Consider the following 24,797-nt stretch of genomic DNA (forward strand, 5'->3'; position numbering starts at 1 on the left):
TATAATTTATGTTTACTTAAAAAATTGTAATTTTTTTTGGGAAATGTTTTTACAATATTATACACATTTCTGTACAATTTCATTAAAAAATACTAAAATTTACTTTAAATTAGGGACCAAAAGTAGTGATTCAAAATTTTATAGGGACTAAAAGTTGAAGAAAAATTTTAGAGTGACTAAAACGAAAAATTGGTAGATTTATAGGGACCAAAAACATATTTAACCCAAAAATATATAGATATCGTAAAAAAGGTATATATACCCGCGTGATTTGCACACCTTAGTTGTCTATTGTCTTTCTTCTTCTCCATTTTTACTCCTTCCTTATTTCACTAAAGGCTTATCTTTGAATTTCATGTTTTGATAATCCTTATTTTTTTTTAAACAAAAGTTGCTTATAGCATTTCATTAAAGATAGTATTGTTTATACAACGTGGAATATTAAAATAAATGACGGGACTAGCTAAAGAAGTGACCTCCCCTGCAAGTGCATGAGCTGCCGCATTCGCTTGTCGCCTAGTGAACTCAACCCGAGAGTTTGTGAAGTGAGTGGAGAAAAGGGATTGGCAAGCCGAAATGATATGTCCAAACTCGGAAATGTCGTCTTTCTGAGAATGAAAAGCATCATAAGTAATTTTAGAATCCATCGCGAAGTCCACATTATCAAATTGCATATCACTTAGACATTCCAAAGCATGGTATAAACCCAAAGCTTCGCCAACCCAAACCGGATGAACATCAAAACTAACTGTTTTAGCGAGCACGTAAGCACCATCGTCATATCGCACACAAATACCAATACCAGTTCTGATCTCCGACGTAGAAAAGCCTGCATCCACATTGCACTTAAAGCGACCACGGGAAGGCCGCTGCCAAGAAACAGAAGGCACAGGAGGCTGCTGTGCAGAAACAGCCGAGGCAACATGAGACTGTTGCAGGTGCGCAACAACAGCTGGATTCTGCAGATGTGCATGCTGCTGCGTGGGAGCAGACCGGGAAACCGTCGCGAGTTGCCATTCTTCCATCATTACGCGCGCTCTATCAACAGTCATGGCACACGACTCATTCTTGTTCTCCCACACCTTCAAATTCCTACGCTTCCATAAACTCCACATAGTAGCAGCAAAAATCTGACTTTGTTCCAATGTAAAATGTTGCAGCAAGTGAAAAATGACAGCAGAAGCTGTGTCGAAATGAATGAGAGCTTGCTGAATTTCAGACCATAAACCGGACAACTGCCAGACCTGAACAGCGAAAGTGCAGACACATAAAAGGTGCTTTACATCCTCACTTGTTGCTGGACAATTAACACACGCTTCCAGACATTGCACACCCTTCTCACGTAGCTGGTTTCTAGTTGGCAGCACCCCTCTGCAGACGCACCACATAAAGTTTTTGATTTTTGGAGGAACTTTTAAACGCCAAATACCGGACCAATAACCCGGACGCCTACGAAAGGATGTATCAATTAACTCCTCGACACAAAGCCTATAAGCACTTCGAAGCGAATACTTCCCATCGTTTTCTGCTTTCCAAATAATACGGTCATGCTGAACCTGAGAGAACAGTGGTGTGTTTCTGATAGCAGATGCAATATCATGACTAAAAACTTGCCGAATCAGCGGTTCATTCCACCTTTTGGAATTTTCCTCAAGTAAACTCTTGACAGTAAAGTCGCGAACAAAGTGAGCACCTTCAATAGAACCCTCAATGTGATCCCCATTTAACAACCACGGTTCATTGAGAATAGAAATCTCGCTACATGTGCCAATACTTCATCGAGCTCCCCCACGAACATCATATCATAGTAAAATTGTTTAGAAAAAAATCATATCATAGTAAAATAACGACCATATACAAATTAAAACTGGTTAAGAAGCATGAAAAGTGTTTTGATAATCCTTATTTATTTTTTTGAACGATACTTGTCTCTATTTTTTTCATTCATTCCTTGTTCTATGTTTCCAATTATTTATTTGTTTTTATTGCTTCATATTTTATTTCACAAAATTTGATCATCTTAATTTCATCTAGAAATGAAAGATTTCTTATAATATAAATGTAAATCATACTAAATTAAAATAAGAAAAAAAACGCGTTTTGTTAAAACTATCATTAATGTACTCTTTAACAACTAACTATCCTTTCTTCAAAAAATAAAAATCCTTACTTCAAAATCATTAATGATTTAATTTAATAGGTGAATATTTTTGGAACAATTAGATTTTAAATTGGAAATATTTGATGTAGTATTATTGGAAAATTCATTGATTCACGCCCTTTCTTGCTCAATTTTATTTTTTATTTTTTTAAAAAATTTGCTCAACTTATTTATTTTCTTGCAATTCCAACAAATATATACTATTTTTTTTTTCAACTCAATCAACAAACAATATAGCTTTTCCATACAACTCTTGCTTCTCGTTTTCCATTCCCTCCACCCTTCCCCTTTCACTTGTGTTGAATCAACAGGTTTGCTTCCTTCCCCTCGTTTTTATTTATTTATTTATTTTAAAGAAAGAAAACCGGTATATTTTGTAGTAAAGAAAATAGATCAATAGAAAGTAATCAAATCGCTAGAGGTAGAAAATCTAGAAAAATTATAAGAGAAACCATAAAGAAATATCTAGAGATCAATGAGTTTGATAGAAATATGTTATATCATTAAGTATTATGTGTTGTTTGATTTATATAGCTAATGTCACTTAGTATCATAAAGTATTTATGCGTTGTTTGATCCATGTAGCCGATGTCACTGACTGGGGGTAAAAGTTAGGTTTTTTGTATATCTTTCTTGAGGATAAAGTTTGATTGTTTTTGTATATTTTCTATTATTGTTAACATTTTTTTTCCTTCAAATTCTAGTTCTTTTACTCACAAGAGACTCATGCTGCATAGTTGATATGTCAAATCTTTGCAACTATGTATACAATGTTGTGATCTCCCAAAGGTTCTGTGTTTTTTTTTTTTTTTTTGGTGTCATCACACAATGTTCTTTTGAATTGTTGATTGTGAAAGTAGAGTACATGGTGAGCCAATAATTAGTTTGAATTTATATGTATCTTTTTTATCGGAAAATGTTAGTAATTAGTAGTTAGTATACGAATATTTTTCCTTCGATAGAGTTCGAAATCTAGTCCTTCAACTCCTTCAACTCCCTTAATCCTAGTTCAAATCTATTGTCTAATTTATCTCTATTTGTTAAATAGACAGACCTTTTTTAAGAAAGCTTTCTAGGGTTAAGTGTTTGCCTTGCGGTAAGAGTGTTGTACTTTCACCTCCCACACCATTTGAAGTAATCTCTTTGTCTTTTGATCAAGACTTCGATTTCACATTCAAAGTAATCTCCTTAATATTTATTTTACCTAATCGTGATGTTGGATTAAAACCTCTGTTGTATTAATATGTTATTCTCAGCTTTCGATCAATTCGTTACTAGCTACAATTTCAAAAAAATTATTTTATTTTAAGAACTATATTCTACACCATCAAAGGATATTATTGCAGTTTATATCCAATTGATATGAATTTTATGCACATCATCAACATCAAAGAATCAAATAACACACCAGTAGATAATATTTTTATGTGGGGAGATCAATGTCAATATGTATATTTATTTGGACAGTTTCTAACAAATACTTCAGATTTGATTCGGATGATGTAAAACATGAATGTTCGATTTCCTGTTGATCAATCTTCAATAAATGCTGCTGGCCTGAAATGCCGTACTCAGCTGCCGATGAGCAATAAGATCCGCGGTCTTCAGGCCCCACGAATATCTGATAGGAAATTAGATATGGGCCTTAGGCCAATAGAGAGAGTAAGAAGATATTCTCTAAATAAATATTAGTAAAGATATTATATTAGAAATATATAATAACGATATTATTCAAATAAATCTTAGTAAAGATATTATTTGATAATATATCCTTGGTAGTATTCTTCTATATAAGTAAATCTGTAGAGGGAGTTCTAGACAAGCAATCAGATTATTTGTTAGTACCCTTTTAGGGCCGGCAGCACGAGAAGTTGCTGAGGAGCTTTGCTCTCGAACTTGTAACTCTTTTCTTTATTCCATCTACTTAATAAGATTCACCACTATTTTCTAGTTTCTATTGATTTATTCTGTTATTTTATTGGCTCTGCTCTATCAATTGCAGAAAACCATCTTGCTCAACGATTATGGGCCGAACAACCAGAGGAGGTTACTTTGGATCATGCTTCTCCAAGCAAAGCGGAAATAATCAAGTAGTTAGTTCCATAGTATCTCGGAAGAGGCACAATAAAATTTTATTGTCAACCCAAATTATGTGTTTGAGGCTGATGGCACATAAAAAGAAAATGCTTTTAAAAATTAAAAGTAACGTGGGACAGATAACTTCGCCACAAGATTGTGCCTCTGATGAGAAGAATGGAAATGACCGCGACAAGAATGCTAAAGCCTCATGCGGGAATGAAGTTTACAAAGAATATTCCGTAATTGGTGAGCTATACATTCGGCCTAACACAATGTTTTAAAAATCAGACCGGTTGAAAACAAGTTGAACCAACTGCAGTGACAACTGGTTGGGAACCGTCCGGTTCAATCAAATTTTAAAAACATTAGCTAAAATAGTTCAGATATATAGTTATATGTAGTGTATTGCATGTTCACTTATACATTAACATGTGCAAGTTAACATGGATAAGAACCTAGGCATTTATATATGCATTTTCTGCATGCATTGTTTATGAAGCTTACTGTATTGAACAGGAATACCTGGGGATGGAAGATGTATGTTCCGCTCAATTGCTCATGGCGCCCGTTTGAGGTCAGGAAAACCACCTCCTAGTGAAAGTATTCAGAGAGAGCTAGCTGATGATTTACGGGACAAGGTATGTTTTAAATTTTAAACATCTTAAAAGTGTAGAAGTAGAAACCGTCTTCCTCGAAAGCCATGAAAAAAACTAAATAGAAAAGCGCAAAACAGAAGAATTTTAGGCATACTATTTGCTACAATTTGGCGTTTATAGTCACTATTGATTGCTTTCTTATCCGTTTCATGATACTCTTTTGATAACTTACAAATCAAGCTGTTTGTGGCGATTTTCTGCATAGACCCATGTTCTTGATTATTCTCTGTTTTATTTGTCAGGTTGCTGATGAGTATGTCAAAAGAAAGGAACAGATGAAACAATGGTGAGTTTCTGCATTCGATACTTTTAGCATTCTCCTATCACATTACATTAATGACATTTTTCTTAATTAAAACATTTTTAATCTCCTTTTTCCCCTCATAAAGCATTTATAGACCCAAAAAACATTTGAATGATTGAGGTACCATGCCAATCACCATTTTACTTTAATGATGAAAATGATGAACAATTTTTTGCTAATGAACATGGTTTTATCATGATATACATCTTCAGGTTTATTGAAGGTGATTTTGAATCAAATATTTCACAAATAAGGAAGCCTCATGTGTGGGGAGATGAACCCGAATTGTTCATCGCTTCACATGTTTTGCAGTAAGTATTTCTCTTCCTCCTGGACAAGTAAATTTACCTTCATTTATACATAAGTAATTATCAGACTTTTTAAAAGACGCTACGAAACAGCTTACATCAGCTTATTTTCATAAGCTCTCCAAGATAGCTTAAGAAAACATGCTAAAAATGATATGAAATGAGGCTTATACACGTTTGGATGTTGATTTGACGAGGCTGATTTTGCAGGATGCCCATCGCTGTATACGTGTATGATCCGAAGGCTGGTGGCTTGATATCAAAATCCGAGTATGGCCAAGAATACGGCAAGGAAAATCCAATAAGAGTTCTCTATAATGGGTTTACTCATTATGATGCATTAGAGTTTCCTATAAGTAGAAGGAAGGGTTCTAAGTCAAGACTCTGGCATTTCACATTTCAAATGTTGAAGAGATTAAAAGCATTTATCTAATCTTTTTTTTTTTTTTTTGTAGCCACTCTCATGTAGTGTAGGAGTAATTTCATTTCAGCTTTGCTACATGTTTGGCAAATATTATATGTGACTTGTGTAATAGTTTTTTTTTTTTTATCTATTCTATGCATTCCTTGTGCTTGGGGTAGATTCTATCAATATATTTTGCTTCTTCAACAAAAAAATCTTTATTCACATTTATAATGTCATGTATAGGTATAGTTGCAAGACACCAAAATGCAACCTTATGGTCAAGGGCTAGGTCTTGAATTGGTTAGTCTCTCACAACGTTGTGAACTAAGGTTCGAAATGGTTGAAAGTGGTGCTTATATTTAGAGCTTGTTTGGTTTCTTTGCTCATCTTCTCCTTAAAGGAGAAGCTAGACCAAACAATAACTTTGAAAAGCGCTAACGAGAAAAACTCCATGTAGTGGAGCTTCTAATTAAGGTGTAGAGAGTTACTTTTGAACAACTTTTCGGAGCTTATTGTTTATACATGCAACTCTTCGATTCTGCAACAATTTCTTTTTTATTCTTGCTTATTCTTTATTTTTTACATCAATAGTATTAGAGCAATGATATTTGAACAACCATTTGCTAACAACTTTTATGACAACCTCCTTTTTCTCTCTTCTCATTGGTCAAAAACAATGGAGAGAGAAAAAGAAAGAGAGAAAGTAAGAATATAATGTGAGTATGAGAGAAAAAGTTGTCTAAAAGTTGTCAAAAAAGGGGAGTGGTTATGGTGCATAAGGAAATCCTTATACACCGTGCATAAATCCCATTTGAAATATAATTGCTTCCCTACACCTCCAAGCGAAACCAAACGAAACAACACTACAATCGTGGAAATCATCATTTTAGTTCAATAATGATTTCAGAGTGTTGATTTGGTTCAATGACAGTCACAAATGTCCTTATTATAGTATGTTTTGTATAAAATTATGCCAAAACCATTTTGCTGTGGAAATGGTTTCTGTGAGTTGTACTCCAAAACCCTTAGATGTACTTAATGGTTTCCAGTAGGTGAAAAAAACTAAGGACCTAGAGCCATTGTCATCATTCAGTTTTGGACTGACACAATTGGAGGGGAGGAAAGAAATGGTTTCTGTGAGTTGTACTCCAAAACCATTTTGTTGTGGTGTGTGTTGTACTCCAAAACCATTTTGCTGTGGGAATGGTTTCCAGAAATTTTTGTTGTGGGAATGGTTTCAGCAATTCATTTTTTGAGTTTTCATTACAAATCCATCAAACACTTTTCCAGCAAACAATCATCAGAATCATAACACACTACAAATTTCGAATTCTTCTCTTCATTTCTATCAATTTCGAATTTTCTCTTCCGTGTCCTTTTTTTCGAATCTTTGAAGCTAGATCTAGGTATATGTGTTTGCTTTTCGAAAATTTTAAAGGTGGATTTGAGTTTAAAAAGAATATGGATGTCGGATTCTTGAATTTTTTTTTAAAACGGAGGTTTTTGCTATCTCCGGCGCGGCGCCGCCGCCCTCTTGGGCCGGCAGCCACCGCGCCGGCGCTTGAAGAGGAGGTCGGAGAAGAAACTCTTTTGCAGAGCATCTCTCTCTAAGATTCAGACTTAGAGAGAGAAAGAGTGTTGGTTTATGACTTTTTTTTGTTTGAAGTTGTTTTTATACTGCCTTTTCTTATGTAAATCCAATGGTTGTGAAGTGTTTATGCACGGTGCATAAGAAAATGGCTTATGCACCATAACTTTTCCCTCAAAAAAGGTTGTACAAATATCATTTCTCATAGTATTGAACACTATCACCATTTCTAATTTTATCAATTTCCATCGTTTTATCTTTGCCAATAAATATGGTGATGCACTTTCATCAAAAGAGAAATATACACATGCAGTTTTCTTTCTACTAGTGCTCAACAAGCTAATGAAAGATTATGAAGAAAAAAAAACTATTGCCCAAAATTTTTTTTATCTAGGGGAGTTCAAAAACTTTTTCTCAATTTTCAAAAAGAATGATATTGATTCTTATGTATTGTTGTAGAAACCCTAGTAGAAGTAGAATACATGACGGCCAGTCATGGTTTGTGATCGAGCGAAAGGGATTCGTTCTCTTGTCCATTCCCCAAGAAAGGAACAATAGCCCTAGCTACATACCTCAGGACTATCATATATCATTTACTATATCTTGACATTAGGGTTAACGATGGCGTTCACAAAGGTATCCTTCACAAATTCTACGATCGATGTATTGGTCGTGTCTGGAATATCACCAAATGTGCCATTGCCATTAAGGTCATCATTCATGTTTGAGTGGAGCTTTTTATGCCTTTTAGGTGTATAAAGGAGTTTCGTTTGAGGAAAATCAAGAACGATCAACCGAGGCTAAGGCCAAGGGAGGTCATAAGCACAAATCACAAGCTTAGGGCCCTACCTAAACATTGTTTCATGGTTGAAGAGGCTACATTAGAGTTGTTACTCCTATACCGTGACCTCATGTTGGCAAAAACAAGAACACACCAACACAGTAATATGACGTGGAAACTCTAAAGTAGAAGAAGACAAAAATCACACCTTTTCTAATAACAGCTAAAACACCTAACATCCCTCTCAACACTCTAACACAAGAGTATATATAAGAGAGAAAAACAATTAAGTATAAACTTAAAGTGTGGTGCATTTTACTTTCAGCAACATCTTGTACATACTTGTGGTGCATTGAAAGAGATGCAAATGGAAAAGAAATAAGGATAGGCTTGTTTGTGGAAAGAAATAGATGTTCTTAATTTTACTTTTAAATAATTTTAACCATTGATTCAATCTATAATGTTTTTTTGGTGCTTCACTGGTGAGGAACTTAATTGAACCCTCACCTTAGAATGCACCTAATATCAATAATAAATTTCTTCATAAAATACTTCCAACAAGCCAAAGTTCCAAGGCATAAAACACATTAGCATCAAAATAATTAAAAAATGCAACATCTTAATTTGTAATTCTGACATGTTTTGATTTTCAATAGAGAGTGCATTGTGTCAATTTTGAAAATTATATACTTGATTTATGACAAAAAACCTTTGTATTCTCCTTATTCTCTATGAAAATAAAAATAAAAAAGTTTGCATTTGGGTAAGTGGTGTTTTGGGCCTAAGTTTGGTTTTACCTGAATTTCGTTAGAACTCTGCTCTTTACCCAACAGTTATTGCTCTATCCCAACTGAACTTCCCAAAATACCTCTGCGTGAGTTAACTCACGCAAGTGTTAATTCCAGCGTGAGTTAACTAAGACAAGTGTTAATTCCAGTTAACTCACGCAGAAGTATTTTCAGTATTTAAGTTGGGTGCGAGCAAAATGTGTTGGATAAAGAGCAGTACCATTTCGTTATGGGTTATTCATCTTCTGAAACTATACTCATGAATTACCCGACCCAACCTGCATTTTTGGATGAGTTTGACCGAATTTTCTACTCATGTACACCCCTACTCCTCTGGGCTGTTCTTTATCGTTGTTACATGATGTATTTGGGGCGTCTTTACTCGGTAGAGCTCTTGTTTTGTATTTTGTTTAGGGCTCAACCCTCCTTCAAATAAATAAAAATTGACAGAGTTCAATTCAGAAATCGAAAAATTAGAGGGACCGAAATTATATTCAACAAAATACGAGAACGAGAAAAAATGAAGACTAAATCCGTAAGTAATGAAGTATTTTTCTCACAATTTTTTTAACAAAGATCCTTTGTCAAATAAATACGCATGCAATTACAAAAGGATTTTATACTTATAAGGATCCTAAGACATTAGTACATGACAAATGTCTATAATATTTTGATAAAATATATAGGCTTAATTGCACTTTTGACCACCTATGTTTTAAGAAGTTGCGATTTTGGACTCCTAACTAATTAAAATACAAAACAACCCCCTATGTATTGGATCTTTGACAGTTTTGACCCCCTAACTAATTAAAATACAAAACAACCCCCTATGTATTGGATCTTTGGCAGTTTTGACCCCCTAGACAAATTTTGACTCGGTCAACGCTGACGTGGCACTTCAAAGGCGCCACGTGTGCATTGTTTTAATTAAAAATAAATAAATAAAAGCCACATATAAATTAAAGAATTACACCTCCATTGTTTCCTAACAATCCAATAACCTGATATATTTATCATATAAATTCTTTTTTTCCTCCCTTACCATGTCGTTTCCTATCTGTATATTTATTATAAACTGCTCAGTTATTTGTTAATTTGCAGTTATAAATGCAATATTATCAGTGTCAGCATGAATAATGAGAGAATATCTGAATAATTTTTAATAGTATGAGTATCTATTCTTGAATCAATTCTTGAATCAGTTAAAAAGTGTTTTAAAACTCTTCATCTGAGACGAATGCATGAATAAGAACTCCCTGTATTATCAACTTGATGATCTCCCTAAAAAATCAGAACAATCACATACTGTTTACATTATTAAAAGTATAATGATAGTTTCTTTTTATATTTCCTCATCAACTCTATTCATGAATGCTACAACTAGTTTACATGTGTTTGAAAATTAGAATGCCACTTTACTTCCTCGTGTTTATGGTTACAATTCGAATACGAGAGAGATTCAATCGGAGCAAATCCATGGTGGTGATGAAGCAGTGGCAGAAAGCTTCAAGATTTTGGAACAAATGGTTTTGGAGAGAGAATCAGTTTTTTAGAGAGTGATGAGAGGAAGAAGAGGGAGAATCAGATTTTGAAACACGATTTCCTTCCTCTTTTTTTTTTAATTATTTGTTTTTTTTTTCATTTATTTAATTCTTTAATTTATATGTGGTTTTTTTTTTTATTTTCAATTAAAACAATGCACACGTGGCGGCTTTGAAGTGTCACGTCAGCGTTGACCGAGACAAAATTGGTCTAGGAGGCCAAAACTGCCAAAGATCCAATACATAGGGGGCTATTTTGTATTTTAATTAGTTAGGGGGCCAAAACTGCCAAAGATCCAATACATAAGTGGTTGTTTTGTATTTTAATTAGTTAGGGGGCCAAAATCATAACTTCTTAAAATATAGAGGACCAAAAGTGCAATAAAACCAAATACATATTACGACCATTTTTAAAATATATAATCCCACGACAATAAAATCAAAAACATTTTTCATTGAACAGAACAAAACAAGAAATATAGATGATAAGAAAAAAGGCAGAACAAAATGTAGTCTAACAAAGAACAAGAAAATTCCAATCAATTTTCTAGTATCCTCTTTTAAAGTGTTGGTGCTGGTTAAAAACACACATGTTGAAGAAGTCCCACATTGTTTATAATTTTAAAGAAAAGGGATGGGAATTGGACCCAGGCCCAATGAATACCCGCATAAAATACCTACGATGGGTAGGGTAAAACCCCGTTATCATGGATCTGGGGACGGGTCCGGATAATACCCACGAATTTAAATGGGTATGGGCACGGGTAAAGGTACTATACTCTAGCCCTGCAACCCCGTATATACATATTTATTTAATATCATAAGTAATTTATTTATTTTTAGTGTATAATTAAATAATTAATTTAGCTATTTAAGCCTAAACTAAAATCTAAACCAATAAACTGCTTAATACAGTAAAAACTCCATTCTGCCGATGTACAATTTTTTAGAGATATTTTGGATATTTTTAATTTGACTAAATACTACGATTCGTATTATTTTATTAGTTAATTTTAAAAGATTTTGATCATAATTTTGTTTCAATTGTGATGTTTTTATTGTTTTTTCATAGTTAAAGTGTGGGTATGTGCACATAGATACCCATAGAATGTGGGGAAGGACACTAAAGTTGTTGCCCACGAGGGTATGGACACGGACACTGATAATTTTTAAAAATGCGGGTATGGGGATGGGCATTGTAGTACCCTACCCATTAGGTACCCATTGCCATCAGTAATACAAGATAAACAATGTTGTTTTTTGAAGCGCAAGACATGCAAGGTGATTCCTTTACTTGTTTACTTTATTTTTTGACGAGTCTTGTAGATCTTAAGGCCATTTCTTGACGTGCAAGACCAACAATGTGTTATTATTTGTTAATGTATACATATTTTATTGATTTGAAGAAAAATAACGATTACTTGTTTGCTCTTGTCCAAAAAACAAAACCACACATTAGATGCATCTTCTCAAAGTTGCAGAGGATATGGGTGGGAAAAAAAAGGTGGAGAGGATAGAGATATTGTAAAAATTGTGTGTGAAAACGAATACATGTTCTCAATTTTACTTTCAAATAATTCTGACCGTTGATTCAATCTAATGATGGTTTTTTTGTGCTTCATCGGTGAAGGATTTAATTGAACCCCACCCTAGAATCCACCTTGATATTATCCATTTTTTATTTTATGATGCTAAAAAAATAGTGCAAATAGGTTTTAATATTTTTTTAATAAATTAAACAAGTTGAGTAATTTTTATGAATAAACATAAAAATAATTTGTGTAACCCACTACCCTACTTAACCCAACCCAAAAATTAGTGGATTTTTTCAAACCAGCTCAACAGTGTAATAAATGGTTATTTTATCTAACCTAAACCAGAGTATATATATTATATGGTTCAAGTTTTGGGTTTGGGAAAATCCAACCCAAACCCACCCAAGTACACCCTTACAGAGGAGGTTGGGCGATAAAATTTAAACCCAACCCTTAAGCACCTTATTTTTCGCTCAACGGGCCTCCTACTCGTTCATTGAACATGTCAGGTTTTCGCTCAATAGGCTTCCTACTTGCTTAGGAAAACTGACATCATTCTGTGCATATTTGACAATCTAAGAACTTTCTTGCTTGTCTTGGTCATCCAACTCAAGAACGTCTATAATTGAAGGCAAATCGGCAAAAATATCTTTAAGTGGCATTTTAAGTATAAGGGCAAGACTTTATACTTTTCTGATTTATGGGGTTTTACATGATATTACTTGTAATGTAAAATAACTTAATAAGTGTCGTTAATAAATATGTAAAAATAACCAAAATTTGACACTTGTCAACACTCTCAACTTAAAACTTTGTTTGTTTTCAACCGAAAGTTCCCAAAAAGGTTTTTATTTTTATTTTTATATATAACGAAATAAAAAGGTACATCAATGAATAAACCATATACCACTAGGGGGTGGCAAAACGGGCCCGGCCCGGCGGGCCAGCCCGTTTAACCCGCCAGTTTAGGCGGGTTGTGGTGAGATTTTGAACCCATCTCCCTAGTTGTTTTTATAATAGTAGTGTTTTTGTTAATAAGAATCAACAAAAAAAAAATTAAAATAGACGAGCCAACCCGCTAGTCCGCCTTTAGGCGGGGCGGTCTGTGAGTTTGAGCCCACCCCCTCAAGTTGGTCCGCCCCACCCCGTTTTTGGCGGGCTAATAGCGGGCTAGGCCTAAGCGGGGCGGGCTGATCCATATTGCCATCTATATATATCACTCACCTCAAATAAGAACTTTGTTTGTCCTCAAACAAAAATCCTCAAAAAGGTTTTCCAAAATAAAATGAACATTGATGCATATTCAAAGGTTTTAAACAATCAATCATTTTGAAATATTTGAACTATGTGTGATTTTAGTTGATTGCACAAGCAAGACAAATATTCACAATCTTCTTGGGATCAACGCATGAATGTGAAATACTCATAAATCCAAGTAATATTTCACAAATTCCAAGTCAATAGCATGACTAAGTTTGAACCATACACCTAACACAATCCTCACAAGTAAAAAGTAAATTTTATGCTAACATCCTGATAAGTTAGACATACATTCAAATATACTTATTTCAAAGCATCAAACATGGATCATTAAGGTCTTCTAAGAGTTGTAATGAGACCAAATTACTAGTAATTGTCAATTATGTGGGAAATGTTTGATCTTAGAGTTCGATAACATAATTTTCTATACAAACCTACAAGTTTTTGTTTTGAATGTACTACAAATGTACAAGTTATGTATATATGAGAAATTTCCTTAAAAAAAATGTATATATGAGAAATAATATTTATACAACTATTTTGATACAACTTTTGAACAACTTTCTATATCATGCTCATCTTAGATTCTTATTCTCTCTTCGTTTTTCTCTATTTATTAATTTTGACCAACAAAAACATAGAACAACAAGGTTGTCTCAAAAATTGTACAAAAATAGTTGTTCAAATATCACTACGCTTACAATCTAATATACATTGGTTTGTTTTGCCCTTTGACAACAAGTGAAGCTCGAGGGCTAAACCCGACCCAGCAGAGGAGTAGGCCCGCCCATTGGTTTCTTGCTGTTTACATATATGATAGGGCTGAAAAACACATGTAAAAGATGAAAATACCCCTGCGGCAGTTAACTACCGAAGTTTGGAACCGACTGCAGTTAATTCCCGAAGTTTCTTCGACAGTTAACTGCCGATGAAAACACGAAAAAAAAAAACCTCGACACTTAAGTGCCGAAGAACTCATAATTTTTTTTTCAAGCTTCTCTTGACTTTCAATTCCACACTTGGAAATATTAAAAACTTACCAAGGAAGTTGATATATAATAATTACTAGCCGTATATTAAGCAAGTCCAATTAAGTCACAATTGATATATATTAATTAAGTTAAATTACCTGCTCAGCAAAGGAAGTTGGTTCGGTGACTTGGAGTTTTTGAAGAAGATCATGGTAAGTAGCCATGTTAGGTTCATTTGGTATGTTTTTTAGATTTGGTTTTAATTTTACGGTTTGATTTTGAGTTTTGCTAAGAAATTTTGGAGAGAATGGGAGGAAGAAATCTGGAATTTTGATGAAGTTACCGAGGGATTTGTTCGATGGGGAAGATGGAATGAATTGGTCGTATCCAATTTAGATGCATAAGTTTTAAGAAAAAAAAACAAAAATGTTTAATTTTGATTTAATCAAGGACACAATTGCAATAAGTAAAAATATAGTGGTACACCATATGAACAAATGTACAATACACATTATAATTTGATGTGACATTCATTAAACACACAACTGCATTATGATTGGTCATTCTAATGACTTCACCAAAAAAGTCTTTATAACAACTTCACCATAGAATTTCTCAAGAATTAAACTTCCCACTAATTAATTGTGTTTATAAAAAGTAAATATTGATGGAATCAGACTCATTTATTATTAATAAGACTTAAATTTAGTTCATTAAATTAAATAAATGAAGGGTGAAGAGAAAGAGTAACTCTTTAAATTACTTTTTATTTATTTTGAGGGGAACTCTTTAAAATTACTTTTGAAGTTGGTAGGTTATCCTCGTATAAAATAATATAGACTTGTTCATGTTATACCACATCTCATTTATCCGTTATTGACTTTTAGTAAAAAAAAAAAAAAAATTCAAGTTGAAATATGTTTATATCAGATAAAACTTTTCATATTATAACTATGGCCCTCTCATAAACAAAAAATTATTGCCCTCTCATAAAAAAAATTATTGCCAAAGAAATTAGTGCACTTAAAAAAAAGAACACATTGGATGTTATAATATAATGGATAAAGTATTTACTTTTTAAAGTAGGGTCGACCCAAATGCCAAGCAATCCAAGCAATAACTTTAACCTTAAAATTTTGGATAAAATAATGGACGTTAAAAAATAATTTGGTTATAAATTTATAATATATTAGATAATTTATTGACATTGCATAATGTAACGCCCCAAAAATATTAGATTTTACCATGTAAATAAATATTTTAATTGTTTTCTTCTTTTCAAAAGACAAGAATTGCTACCCCTGTTTAATCACAAAGCCCTAGCACTTAGTAAGAACGTATGGGGAAAAAGCCCTTACCTCGTAAGCTTTCCTTCCTAGCCAAACTCTAAACCACCTCAAACTCGATACACATCATTCCTCGCTCCACTAACTCTCCTCGACTCCAATTGGCCAAGACAACGATAAGAAAACATGATTCTCAAATGTGTTGATAGCTATATGGGGTTCCAGGAAAATATTGACGAAAATGAATTATAAGTTGCGACCAAGATAAAAGTCGATGAGTTGGATATAGATGTCGGCATATATGTGGTGTTTGTGGAAAATTACAATAGGTGGAAAACCCACTCCTAGGTGACCATTATACCAAGAGATGATTGAGAGGGTTTGATTACCTTTTTCTAAACCGTGTGGTACATGGCCTATGAGAGACTAATGCCTATATACTAAGGAAATGTTAAGTTAGAATATAAGTGTGAGTCATACAAGAAGTGTTTGGATGGCGGTTACCACTTAGAAGAATTGGGAGAAATAAGAGTGGTTGAATGTTTGACAAAGGGAAGTGAATTCATGCAGATGATTATATGGTATGGCTAGTATAAATTGTTGGTTAATTAACAAAACTGATGCAATGAAATTTGAGAGGAATGTCTCGTGTATGTATATTTAACTAGTGGGAAGCCAACTGATTGTGAGTTAATATGTAGCTATCGTCTGCTTGTTTTTAGGAACTAAATATCTATTTCATTGACCTAGCAATTCATGGAACCATAGTGGCATAAGGGGAGATAAAAATATGGTGGTAGTGGCATCAATTATGCAAGGATAAAAAAAACGTGTAGTATATATCTCAAAACTGAAAACCAACTTATACAATAATTAATATAATACAATCCCCGTGAGCTTAGCTCAGTTGGTAGGGATATTGCATATTATATGCAGGGGCCGGGGTTCGAACCCCGGACACCCCACTTCTCCACAATTAAATTGTGTGAGCTCTAGCCACTAGGCTACTTGACCAAAAAAAAAATATAATACCAAAAATTACCTTTAAAATAAGTTACAAATAAAGATGCAGCAGTAAAGGATTTTATTAGAATAAATATAAATAATTTAAGAAATAATTATCCTATTTTTGTCACACCAAATTGATTAATAAAAATGAAATAGATGAAATCAAATTCAATTAATAAACCAAAGTAAGGAATACCAAGATTTTGCGAAGTTTCTCGCACATAAAATAAATTGTTGAACAACTAGGTGACAACTCAAGAAAATCATTTAAAAAAAATACATATATAAAATATTGGGATGTTACACATAGCTTAATTGGTTATGGAAAAAGTCTCAAGTACTCTTGATCGTAGATTCAAATCTTGGTCAACACTTTGGTCAATACAAAATGAATTTCTTTTAATGTCTTTTTATAAGTACTTGGTTAAAAAATATATTTTAAAAGGCATCAATAAATATTTTTTCTCTAGGTCTATCTATTAATCTATTAGGCCGACCATGTACCTTTTGAATAAAACAAATAAAATTGCACTAAGAAAGGAACTTTTTATATCAAAATAAATGATAAGAAAGATATGAGAAAGAGGAAGAAAGGAAGACCAAATTCATAATTCTTGCGATCAATATATGATGATTTACTATAAGAAAAGTTATAATAAGGTGCTACATCCTTATTTTTACTATTCAATCAACATAAATTGAGGTAAAAGTTAAGAGTATTATTCTCATTACTAAATTGGAGGAACAATCGGAGGAATGACCCCGCCTACTGGAGGAACAATCGGAGGAATGACCCCTCCTACTGGAGGAACAATCGGAGGAATGACCCCGCCTACTGGAGGAACAATCGGAGGAATGACCCATCCTACTGGAGGAACAATCGGAGGAATGATCCCGCCTACTGGAGGAATGACCCCACCTACTGGAGGAACAATTGGAGGAATGATTGGAGGAATGACCCCACCTACTGGAGGAACAATCGGAGGAATGATTGGAGGAAAAATCGGAGGAATGACCCCGCCTACTGGAGGAACAATCGGAGGAATGATTGGAGGAAGAATTGGAGGAAGAATTTGACCATTTGTGAACTGCAAAGCAACAAAAATAATTAATAACATTGGAATTGAGAAAACAATTTTGAAGATTGAAACCATCGTACTTGAGAAATAGAGAAATGGTATATTTGTATTGAAACATATATGATCTACTTCTTGTTATATATAGCGAGGAACATGATGAAGAAAAATATTTTTTTCTTTAAAAATTACAAATATTAATTTTTTTTTTCTTCTTCATATTAATTAGCTATTTGACCATATTTTTTTTATACGAAGAATATTATTGTTTCAAATATTTTTTTTTGACTAAATGTAATTAACCATTTGTATGAAAAAACATTGTATGACGTTATAGAGATTAATTGAAATTTATCGTAACATAACCCCTAAAATCCAAGATTTTTCTAGAAACAAGATGGGTTGCTTTTTCTTCACAGATCTAATGACCTAATAGTTATTTTTAATTATTATTTAAACTTTAATTTGATGAAAATGGAAGGCTATAGAAACCTAAGAGTGTGTTTGGATGAGATAATTGAGAAATTTTAAAGAATTTCGAATTATAGGCAATTTAGATGATTCAATTAAATTACTTTCATTTCTCAATTCTTTTGTTTGTATGAAGTAATAAAAAATTTCATAGTCAATATTTTTAGACAACTTTTATAAATTTAAATTTTTCGAGGCCAAAGTTGACATTGAAATTTGGGGTCAATTTTAAATTAAAATTTTTTGAGGGGTCAAATTATAATTTTTGAAACATTTGAGGGGTCAATTTGCAATTTTTTGGGGTCAAATTGATTTTTTTTTGAAAATTTAAGGACCAAAATGTAAATTTTAAAAAATTATAACAATGAAGAAATTTGAAATTCTTAACTTTTAGGTGTCATTTGAAATTCTCTAAATTTAAATTGAACAAAATTCTTCATAAATTCCATCATTTTGAAAATTCTTCAAATTATTATCCAAACAATGAAATTTATCTCAAAGTATTCAAATTCCCTCAAAATATTCCCCCATCTAAACACATTATAAGAGATCAAAAACGATGAAAAAAACTTTTGTCACCAATTTATCTCAAAGTATTTTGATTTTCTTTTAAAAGGTTTTTTATTTTTTTTGAAGAAGCTAAATTAGCCCAAAAAAATTGGAACCAGAGAGAATCAAACCCAAGACCTAGAGGAGGAGCACACTCCCAAGTCCCAAGCCAATACTACTAGCCCAACTCAAGTGGGTTTAAAAAGTTTATATCTTTAATTTGATTTTTGTTTCATAAAAGATTCACAACAATGATTCTTATGTTAGTCGTCTGTATTTGAACATTCATGGTATGCCGTTTGACTATGGGAGAGAAGAAAAGATGCAGTTTTTGTGTTGGAATCGTAAGAGAAAGAGAAGCACGCTTGAGAAGAAGGGGAAATTAATCATATTGTTTTAAGGAAAACTAAAGAGTGCCCTTAGGGCATTGGTTAAGAGGACAAACTTAGAAATGTTGTATTGAGAAATGGTGAAAAATGATAGATTTAACTTTTAAAAGTTAAAAAATTGTTGAATTCAATACAAATTTACTATTTTTAGTTTCTTTAACTAGTGTTTTAAGAGCACCGATTAACATAACCCTTGTTTTAATAGGTTTTAAAGCTAAAAGAATCCTACAGGTTGATTTTAATCAAATGGTTGGTAATGACTACTTTCAATAGCAACTTCTCTCACTCCATAGTATCAATAGAGTGCATCAATCACCTATTTCTATTACGGGTAAGAAACATGATCGAATATGTAATTTTAGGATCTCATATTTTTTCATTTATGGCAACAAAATTATATGAATGAAACCAACAATGTTATAAAAAGAATCATGTAGTAAATAATTAAATTTAATTAAAGGAAAATTTAGGTGTATTTCCTTATTTAATTTCAGGTTTGAAATTCCTCAGCAGTTAACTGCCGAAGTTTTCCTCGGCAGTCGGCAGTTAATTGCAGCCGATTCTTTAAAATTTCAGAAGTTAAGTCCCGAAGGATATTTGAGTAAATTACTCGTGTTTCTCGGTTGAACAACAATACTCATTCAAGTAAGTTAGAATTTTTTTGATTTTTTGAAGGATCAAGTTGCTAGAAATTTCTTACAGGAATAGTAGAGAGGCTTCTGTGAAACATTTTTATTTGAACTTTCTTGCTCCAACACATTTATCTTGTTCCAATTCTATAAGTAAAATAAAAATACTATTCTTTCCTTCAACCCCTCACACAATATAATATAGCTTTTCTTTACAACTCTGCTTCCCCTTTCACTTGTGTTCAATCAACAGGTTTGCTTCCTCTCCCTCGTTTTTTTTTTTTATTAAACTAAATTGTAGCCAGAGGAGTCATTCACAATTTCAATTATTATTTATTTTTCTTCAAATTTTAGTGTTTTAATCCTCCAAAGACTCATGTTACATGTTTGATATGTCAAATATTTACAATTATACAATGTTGTGATCTACGAAAGATCCTGTTTTTTAATTTTTGGTCTTTTGGGTGGGTTCTTGTTCATCCCAAAAATGATATATATATATATATATATATATATATATATATATATATATGGGTGCAATTTGGATTGATGTTTTTTGAATAATGTAATTCCATGTTAATAATTGGAAACCCAAAATAATTAAGGACTCAGGATAAGCTGATAGGCTGGATTCTCGAGCCATCTAACCATCCGGTTTCCAGGGGAAAGGGATTCTGCTAATCCAGAGTTCGGTCGTGTGGTAAGTATAACCTGACCAAGAATTGTTCCACCCGGGAAGATGGAACAAGGTTTAATAATTAAATATTTTGTTAGAATTTAAATGTATTTGTTAAATAGACTGTTTTCAAGGAATCTTTCTAGTTTCTAATCTAACTAGTAAAGATCTCCTGCAAGATTGTACAATGTGGGGAAAAGAATGGTGAAAAGTGAGATGTGTGAAATTCAGTTATGCGTCATTAGGTGGAATTTTTTGCTTAGAATAGTCAGATAGATAGATAGATAGATAGATACATTAGATAGATAGTTAGATAGATAGATAGATACATTAGATAGATAGTTAGATAGATAGAAGAAGTTAGAAGATAGATATGTTTATCGTGCAGAGGAGACTAATTGGTTCTACATGTTAAGTATGTGATAGTACAGTTTCAGTTTATGAAGAGAATATTAGAATAATTGGTTCTATGTGGATTCTTAACCTTATTGAGTAGATCATATAAATCCATTATCAGAATTAAGCTTTTCAGATGTCACGCGTGGTCATTTTTTGGATTATGGCATCTATTGTATTGATCTGGTATTCTCAGCGTTCATGAGTTGGTTAATAACTTCAATTTGACTTTTTTGTTTGTTTGTATTTTTAGAACTATACTATACAAGGGCATCAAATAATATGTATGCAGTTGATATCCATATGATATGAGTTTTATGCCCACATCATGAACATGACTAGAATAAGGACATACGTTTCCATTGCACTGGTTCTCTAAGGAATTTAGTGACACACCAGTAGATAATATTTGTATGTGGGGTGGGGAGATTAATGCTAATATGTTTATTATTGGTATGGTTGGACGGTTTCTAACAAATATACTACGAATTTGATTCAGGTAATGTAAACATGAGAGTTTGCTTTCCTGTTAGTCAATCTTCAATAAATGCTGTTGTTGTGAATGGTCGTAGTCAGCTGCTGATGAGTAGTAACATCTGCAGTCTTCAGACCCGTGGAATCTCCTCTTCACTTTCCTCCAGTTTTCAGATCGGGCATTCAGAGACAAATTATGTTGGGCTTTCTATTTGCAGAAAACCATCCTGTTCAACAATTATGGGCCAAACAATAAGAGGAGGTTACCTTGGATCATGCTTCTCTAAGCAAAGGGGAAATACTCAGCTTTATAGTTCTGTAGTATCTCGGAAAAGGCATAATGAAATTTCATTGTCGTGTCAAAGTATGAGTATGAGGCTGTTGGTACCTAAACAAAAAATGCTTTCCAAAGTTAAGTCTAATGTGGGACGGATAACTTGGCCACGCAGTTGTGCATCAGTTGGCTTTATTTTTGGATTGTTTGTGTGTAATTTGAGTTCTGAACCTGCACATGCGGAAGCAGATTATGGAAATGAGAATAAGAACGATGACTGCGACGAGTCAAATGTTAAAGTCGCACATGGGAAGAAAGTTTACACCGACTATTCTGTAATTGGTGAGCTGCACATTATGCTTAAAGCAATGTTTTAAAAATCAAACAGGTTTAACCAACTGTTGTGAAAACTGGTTGAATTAACTGCGGTCGAAACTAGTTAAACGAGACTGCATTGTAAACAAAAACAACCAACCAGCGAATTGGCTGGTTGAGAACCGTCCGGTTTGGTCTTATTTTAAAAACATTGGCTAAAAGTCTTTAGATTTATACTTATCTGTAGTATATTGACATGTTTACTCAAAAATTAACATGTGCAAGTTAACATAGATAATAACCTAGGCATATGCGTTTGCTGCTTTGTTTATAAAACTTATTGCACTGAACAGGAATACCTGGGGATGGAAGATGCATGTTCCGCTCGGTTGCTCATGGGGCCTGTTTGAGGTCAGGAAAACCGGCTCCCAGTGAAAGCTTTCAGAGAGAGCTAGCAGATGATTTACGGGCTAAGGTATGTTTTATCTTTTAAATATCTTTATATATCACACTTATAAGTGTAGAAACCCTCTTCCTTGGTAGCCATGAAAAAAACTACATAGAAAAGAACAAAACAGAAGAATTGAAAGCAGGGCATATTATTAGCTACAATTCGACGTTTATATTCACTGCGGATTGCTTTCTTACCCATTTCATATTAATATTTCAATAACTTGTAAATCAAGCCGTTTGTAGTCATTCTGTGTCGTGTCTTGGTCCATGTTCTTGAACTTTCTCTGCACTATTTGTCAGGTTGCTGATGAGTTTATTAAAAGAAGGGAAGAAACAGAATGGTAAGTTTTTGTATTTAATATATGTAGCATTCTGGTGATAACATTACACACTTTTTAATGAAAACAGTTCCTTTTAATCTATTTTCCAGTTTTTTTTTTCTCCGCAAGAAGGCCTTATTTTTTTTTGCATGCTAAATATATATTTCTGCAGAAACATATTCCCTACTTGGCGTCCAAATATTTTCTACCCAAAAGTCCTGTTTTTTAACTACAAATATGAGCAAATAGTCATGTTAAGTTGGTCTTGAAAGCCGACCACTTACATATACTTATTTTCAAGGAACATTTTTTTAATGAAAAATTTCGTTCAATTTAATCCACGAAACCCACCCCTTTTACCCACTTCATATTTCAGGAGAATTTGTCTTTTTCCCAAACAACAGTTTTTACATGAATTGTCAATTTTGCTTGCTTTTCTGAAATAACTATTATACTTAGATTTATGTATATAAAAATTTGTATTTTCTCAGTAAACCCACATCAGTTAGTGTCAAACTGTCAATTGCAGCTGAGATGAAAAAACATGAAATTCCAATTGTAACTAGAGATCTAAAATAAAATAAACATTTTTGAAGTAGCTTTTTTCTTCATTTTCCTCATCTTCATTCCCACTACTTTCTCACTCCAGATCATTTTAACTTTTAATTTTTTTTTCTACACTTCTACTTATGAGCAATATTTAAAAACGTAAATCACAATATGTTAGCTTAGGCTTGTATGTCTATAAGAAGGATAAATGTTTCTCTGTTTACAATAAAAGGTGAAACGATGAATGTTTATTGTTTGATAATGAACATGATTTTCTTATGACATCTTCAGGTTTATCGAAGGTGATTTTGATTCATATATTTCACAAATAAGGAAGCCTCATGTGTGGGGAGGCGAACCCGAATTGTTCATTGCTTCACATGTTTTGCAGTAAGTACTTCTCTTTCTCTTGGGAAAGTAAATTTACCTTTATTCAGGTATGTATAGGTCTGTTAAAAAAAACTGGAAAAACTGAACTAAACTGCAATGAAATGAATCGAACAGTTTCTTTGAGCTTAGGAACAAAACCTATAGTTTGAACAAAGATCCCTAACCTGAACTGAACCGAAACTGCAAGAACTGAACTGCACAGCAGTAGCAATCACTTATTTTCAACATTTCGGATACGAACCATGAACAATCATAGTTATAATGTATATGCATTTGGATGTTGATCTCAGACGACTTATTGTGCAGGATGCCAATCACTGTATACATGTATGATCAGGAAGCTGGTGGCTTGATATCAATAGCTGAGTATGGCGAAGAATACGGAAAGGAAAATCCAATTAGAGTTCTATACCATGGGTTTGGTCATTATGATGCATTAGAGGTTCCTAAAAAGAAGGGTCCTAAGTCACGGCTCTAGCATTTCATATTTCAAATGTTGAAGAGATTTAAATCATGTATTAATTTGATTTATTCACATTTATAACTTCATGTATAGATCTAGTCGCAACTTGCAAGACACCCAAAATGCAGCATTATGGTCACAAGGGCTAGTGAATAAATGATACTCACTAACAATCAGGGATGAGTCTTGAATTGGTTAGTTTCCCACAACATTGTAAACAAGGTTCGAACCTGGCCAAACCTATTTGGGCTGGCCTGATGGTGTTTGCTTGGGACCTTGAAGTGTGGTCCTCTTCAAGGTCTCGGATTCGATTCTCCTTGGTGCCAACATGTGTGGGCTTGTTTAACTTGAAAAAAAATAAAAAATGTTCGAATCTGGCTAAAAGAGATGCTTACAATTAAAGTCTGAAAGAGATAAGCTTAAATTTAAAGTCCAACCTTGTTTTGAATATGATTATCTTGTGAAGGAAACCGTGGGAAACAGGAAAAAAAGAAAGATTTTTACTTTATTGTCATGCCATGCATGTGGCTGTTTATGTTGTAATTTTTGTTGGTCTGAATAAAAAGATAAGCTTTAACTATGGGTGGACCTTAAAAGTTGAGCAGTGATGCAGATACAACCTAAGGTGGCATACACACATATACCACCACATACAATTGTGACATTTGTCACGTGGTCCCCACATACAAAAAAACCAGCAT

General features: G+C 33.2%; 3 protein-coding genes across 5 annotated transcripts; all 3 read left to right on the forward strand.

The window, feature by feature from the left end:
- Positions 1 to 3,670: 3,670 nt before the first annotated feature.
- On the forward strand, positions 3,671 to 5,941 carry LOC25483388 (OVARIAN TUMOR DOMAIN-containing deubiquitinating enzyme 4). Its single transcript, XM_024774967.1, has 6 exons — positions 3,671 to 3,810; positions 4,164 to 4,486; positions 4,757 to 4,878; positions 5,139 to 5,182; positions 5,413 to 5,511; positions 5,719 to 5,941. Exons 1-6 carry the CDS (start codon positions 3,671 to 3,673, stop codon positions 5,939 to 5,941), a joined length of 951 nt encoding a protein of 316 aa, XP_024630735.1.
- Positions 5,942 to 17,428: 11,487 nt separating this feature from the next.
- LOC112418564 (anther-specific protein SF18-like) lies at positions 17,429 to 17,749 on the forward strand. The gene has a single exon (XM_024774968.1). The coding sequence runs from the start codon at positions 17,429 to 17,431 to the stop codon at positions 17,747 to 17,749; it is 321 nt and encodes a 106-aa protein (XP_024630736.1).
- Positions 17,750 to 19,857: 2,108 nt separating this feature from the next.
- LOC25483392 (OVARIAN TUMOR DOMAIN-containing deubiquitinating enzyme 4) lies at positions 19,858 to 24,423 on the forward strand. Of its 3 annotated transcripts, none has more exons than XM_024776521.1 (7): positions 19,858 to 20,039; positions 20,392 to 20,486; positions 21,358 to 21,948; positions 22,275 to 22,396; positions 22,675 to 22,715; positions 23,535 to 23,633; positions 23,940 to 24,423. In XM_024776521.1, exons 3-7 carry the CDS (start codon positions 21,369 to 21,371, stop codon positions 24,109 to 24,111), a joined length of 1,014 nt encoding a protein of 337 aa, XP_024632289.1. In that variant the 5' UTR covers positions 19,858 to 20,039; positions 20,392 to 20,486; positions 21,358 to 21,368; the 3' UTR covers positions 24,112 to 24,423. The 3 variants fall into 3 exon arrangements, with proteins under 3 accessions (XP_024632289.1, XP_039682584.1, XP_013467530.1); XM_039826650.1 differs by having other exon boundaries at positions 20,399 to 20,486; XM_013612076.2 differs by lacking the exon at positions 20,392 to 20,486 and having other exon boundaries at positions 19,859 to 20,039.
- Positions 24,424 to 24,797: the final 374 nt, after the last annotated feature.

The sequence above is a fragment of the Medicago truncatula genome, chromosome 1, assembly GCF_003473485.1.
Source record: "Medicago truncatula cultivar Jemalong A17 chromosome 1, MtrunA17r5.0-ANR, whole genome shotgun sequence".
Taxonomy (NCBI): domain Eukaryota; kingdom Viridiplantae; phylum Streptophyta; class Magnoliopsida; order Fabales; family Fabaceae; genus Medicago; species Medicago truncatula.